The 5,001-nt window shown below is 35.3% G+C and overlaps 1 protein-coding gene across 1 annotated transcript in view; it reads right to left on the reverse strand.

The window, feature by feature from the left end:
* Positions 1-974, reverse strand: part of LOC104804973 — a 4,108-nt gene extending 3,134 nt beyond the window's left edge. Inside the window, exons 1-2 of the mRNA XM_010529362.1 lie at positions 260-974; positions 9-138 (exon numbers count right to left, since the gene is read on the reverse strand). Coding sequence (XP_010527664.1) covers positions 9-138; positions 260-785 — 656 coding nt within the window. The 5' untranslated portion in view covers positions 786-974. The remainder of the gene's footprint in view (positions 1-8; positions 139-259) is intronic.
* Between the last annotated feature and the right edge of the window lie 4,027 nt (positions 975-5,001).

Raw genomic sequence — 5,001 nt, forward strand, 5'->3', positions numbered from 1 at the left:
TAGGGAAAGCAGAGAGATACCCGGTGCCCATTTTCTGTTGGCATTCTGAGAGAGCGGAGACGAGAGATGTCATTTTCTCCTTGAGAGTGTCATTGTGAGTGCTTGCCCACATATAAGCTGTTGCACTCAAATAGTGGCCTTCACCAAAACAAGAGTCAAGTTTCATATCATTAACCGCTAATGCTGTCTCTATGCAAATCAAATACCGGGCATTTCGCCCGAAAAAACAAGGATTAAAGGATGTTGAAGAAGATTATACCGATGAAATGGCCACGGAGCTCGCTATTCGGTTGTTCCCAACCAGTGTAGGAGTCTCCCGGAGTATTGAGATGAGCAGTCTTTCTAAAGCTCCAAGCTAATTTATCAATGTCAAACATCAAGAGATACTCGAGATTCGTCTGTTGCGCGCTCCAGTGGACGGAGTTTGGGTCCAGCCTAACATCGTGCAGAGAAACTTCCTTGAGGAAATTCCCCGAGAAGTTGGCTCCGAACCTTCCCCGGTTCTTAAGGTTCTTATACATCATAGTCCAACCATATTCGTCATCATCTTCTCCTCTCAGCATCTTTCTTGGGAGCAAACTTGTCCAAGCAGTTTCATCGGTCGGAGTCAAATGATAATGAGAAAACATCTCCTTCTTCAGCGTTTCGTTGTTCGAATTCAAGAGATCGTAGCGGAAACTATGCGACGAGAGCTGCGTCGGATAGTTCGTGCACTCTTTTGCGAGGGTGAGTCCGCATACGGACAACAGAGCAACCAGCACTGAAGGCCACAGCCTCTTCTTCATTCTTCTACTATTTGTTTTTTCTTGGGACAGAAGAAATGTTTATGGTTTGCCAAACCCAAGAACTGAGGAAATTTTCAAAGCCGAATTCCAATTCAAAACATACCCTCTGGAAAATTTTAACAGAAACCCTGAACCCAAAACCCAGATTCAGACCACAAAGGTAAAGCAATTCAAGGGAAACCGACAAGAACACACAAACCCCTGAACTCAGAATTGATTGAAGAACCAAAAAAAAAAAAAAGAAGAAGAAAAGGAAAAGAAGTTCAAGAGAATGCAAAACCCAGAAAGAAACACACACAATTCAAGATGAAGAAGCCTCAGTCACAGTCGCAGTCACAAGAACACTGTGTAAGTGAGCAAATACAAGCGAGGCAACTATATATAGGCGTCGGAGTCCGAGGATTTAACAAATGTCTATAGAATCACGTGAAAGGGAAAATGAGATAAAATCGGGATTGTGGATAAAAAAAATTCCGAAGATAAAGTAAAGAGAGAGATTAGATTACAACACAGGCGGAGAAGGAGAACGGATACGTAGTCACTTTCCATGGAAGGGCTATATTGACTCTGTAAAATGGTTGAATTGGTGAATTTCCGATTTCCGAGAGATGGGTGCTTTCTGTTTCCTTTTCTTTCATTTTTTTTTTGGTGTATTTTCTCGGGAAACAACCAGAAAAAAGAAAAACGACATAAAATTCGGCACTGCGTTCTTACTGCAGATCAAGTAATAACAAAAGGAATCTGTGCGTACAAATATTACATGCCAATATACACACATACACACATCTAACTATGAAGAAATACACGCAAGTCAGATTAAACAAAATCATCAATTCAGTAACTTTAGAAAAATACACCAACTTTTTTTCTCAACCTATCGAGGTTAATTGTGACCTCCTGGACAAGTTTCTTCGTCATGATATGCATCTTTGCCTGTTGGCTTGTCGGAATTTCTTGATTTCTCATCGACAGGGTGTTCTTATTCATTTACTTGCCTGTTTTCAGAATCTAACTTCATTTCCCTATACGGTGAACGAAGAGATAAGCCGGCCAGACTTGGGGAATTTAGTTCTGATCATGCCCGAACCAAAACCGAACGGAATCGAATAACATCAGGATCTCATTTGTACATATAGATACATTTACATATATACACATGCATGTATGGGTACATATGCGCATATACATACACATATGTGTTTCACAGTGTTGAATCTGTTGAAATTTCAATGAAGTTTCAAGTATTCTTATTTCTCTTTATGCCGCAATTCTCCCTGCTTTAGCCAAACCGGCATTGAACCAGAAGCCTCTAACTCAGTTAAAGGCTTTCTGTAACTGTATCATTTAACAGTGTGATCAATTGTGGACTAATTTGGCACAATTTTGAAAATCGGTTTATTTGTCATTTTCCCGAAAATATCGTACATCTATTTCGTAAATGAAAAATAATAATGTATTTTTACATAGTTTATATATGAATTTCCTACAAAAAAAAATTAATGTTTTTTTAAAGAAAGATGAATTTTTTTTGGTCCATATTAGAGACAGGGTTTGGTCGAGAGAAGTCTCATCATGTGACGTGTTTGGAGTTCACATTTGCTGAGTAGTACATGACGACACGAATTTGGATTTCACATTTATTTAATTCATTAGTTTGATCTATAGAAAAAATCGATGTTTTGTTTAGACGAGTAACTATAACTAGGGGTGATCAGAACCATACCCAACCAAAAAATACAGTATTTTTTTAACCAAATTATTTAAAAATTTTGAACAGTGTTCTTTTTAGAAAAATGAATAATTCAAAATCGAATCGAATGTGTGATAATAATCTAATAGTTTATATTTTTATAAAACGGAAGAAAATGAATCGAATCATTTTTTAACCGAATACAGAATGTTTTTGAGGGACACTTCCTCTTTCATATACAGAAAAAAATAGGGGGCCCACATTTGACAAAATGAAAATTGAGGTGATTATATATCTATGACACATTTGGCCAAATTGGATATTTTTTTTCGAATTTTACTTAATTGTGATTTGATATTTAAATAATGAAAGATAGCCAAAGCAACAATATATACACTTGAATTCCGTTCCGAGGGTAACGGAGTACACTACAAGTACCACGAAGACAACTAAATCGATTCAAAACACACTTCTACTTCGATTTTTTTAATAAATTTTCAAATTGAATAAAATAGGATAATTAAAAAAATATTATCTTTGTAAAAAAGACAATATTTCAAAATTTTCTTGGAAAGTGAAATATAAACTGAATATAATATTATATCATTAAGAAATACTGCTAATCATCCCTAGTGATTAATAAATAGTAAAAACTGAAGCGATTTTAAAGAGATTGAATCTCATAAACGGCAAAACTTAGCTGTCATCAAGGTTAAGTGAAAAGTACAAAAGATGATACAAAATATAAAAAAGCGATTTTGATTGGTTTCTCATGTGATTGGGTCACATGAGGACCGGTGAAAAATTATTTGAAAGATTCAGAGATTGGTCAGACAAATTATTTAATTATGCACATAAAAATTGATACAAAAATCACATGACCTCCCGCCTGCTTACGGCTGCTAAAAAATCATAATTTAATTAAGATTGGGAAAAATATTTACATATAATTTACAAATATAAGTGTATCAATGTGACGATGCGGGGAAGAACATGTAGACTGAAACAGCTCAAGTCAAATTTTGCTGCCACCCCAAAACAAAAATATTGTGCACCTTATCTTAATATCGTTTGTATTATAGGTTGGTTACATGTTTTTAGATTCTTTTAACAAATTATTAAAATAATATTCGTGAACATTTTATTAACATTTAGATAATAAATCGGAACTTCCATAGAAAATAGATATCGAAATAATATTTGGAATCCCGGAAATAAATAAAAACAATGCGCAGGCCGACGCGATTTCAAATTTCCCCACATTTTTGTTCCCTGTAAATATAGTGTTTTTCACCTTTTTGCATTTATTTCCTTATTTGTAATTTTATTAATTTATAGTAATATCTCCACTTTTCGAATGACGATTATTTCTTGCTTTGAAAGTGTTGCAGATCAAGAGGGTCAAAAGCATGAGCACACCAAACGACAAAATCTCAAGTATGTATGTATGTATGTATGTATGTATGTATGTATGTATGTATGTATGTATGTATGTATGTATGTATGTATGTATGTATGTATGTATGTATGTATGTATGTATGTATGTATGTATGTATGTATGTATGTATGTATGTATGTATGTATGTATGTATGTATGTATGTATGTATGTATGTATGTATGTATGTATGTATGTATGTATGTATGTATGTATGTGTGTATATAAGAAAGTAAGTGTTGTTTTTGTTTTCGAAAGAAAGGAAATAGTAATAAGCACTTCAAAGTTTCTTCTCAACAAGCACAGCAGGAAAGAACCATGAAAACAAGAATCGGAGTCTTGAATCTACTCTTTGTGTTGCTTCTGACGGTGTTCTCAACAGCCAGCCCTCTTCGTTCCGAGACAAATATGGAAGGTGAAAACCTGAATCGGAATCGGAGTCGGAGGCTGCTGGTCTCAGCGTATGCGGTTACTTCCTCCACAAGAAACCCGAGAATTTTGCCCGGAGTTCTGAGCAAGACTGTGAAGAGAAGCCTTAGAAGGGCTCCAAGGAGCGGTTCGAACCCGACACAGAACTGGAAAACAACTCATAGTGAGCTCTCCAAAGGTGTTACAGATCAAGATTTGTCATGATCTCATGTTCCCAGGTCCAAGGTCATTTGATTGATATCTAGACCTTTTTAGAGGTTTTATTTGTTTTTAGTTCTCTTTCTTGGAATTTTTTTTCTCTCTCCGGATTTTGATGGTTTTTACCGTACAGGGATCTGCCATTGGAATGTAAATTACCAATGAATTCGACATTTTTTTTAATCTCTCTAAATCTTCTTTTCTTAAGCGTTGGGAATATTGTTTTTTGAGATCTTTGTTGATCTATCGTGCTAAACATATGCAATAACTCTTGTTGTTCTGCATAGGATGGACGTTTTGGGTTTTGGTTCGGTATTTGTAGGGTTCGATTTAGAACGGTTTATTTGGTTATACAAAAATTATACCAAATTAGAACCAAATGTGAATTCGTTCGGTTTAAAATGATTTCGTTATATGAGTATCAAACAAGAATTGAAACTTGATATTTACGCATACGTTCGC

Source organism: Tarenaya hassleriana, unplaced genomic scaffold (assembly GCF_000463585.1).
Source record: "Tarenaya hassleriana unplaced genomic scaffold, ASM46358v1 Cleome104, whole genome shotgun sequence".
Classification (NCBI taxonomy): Eukaryota; Viridiplantae; Streptophyta; class Magnoliopsida; order Brassicales; family Cleomaceae; genus Tarenaya; species Tarenaya hassleriana.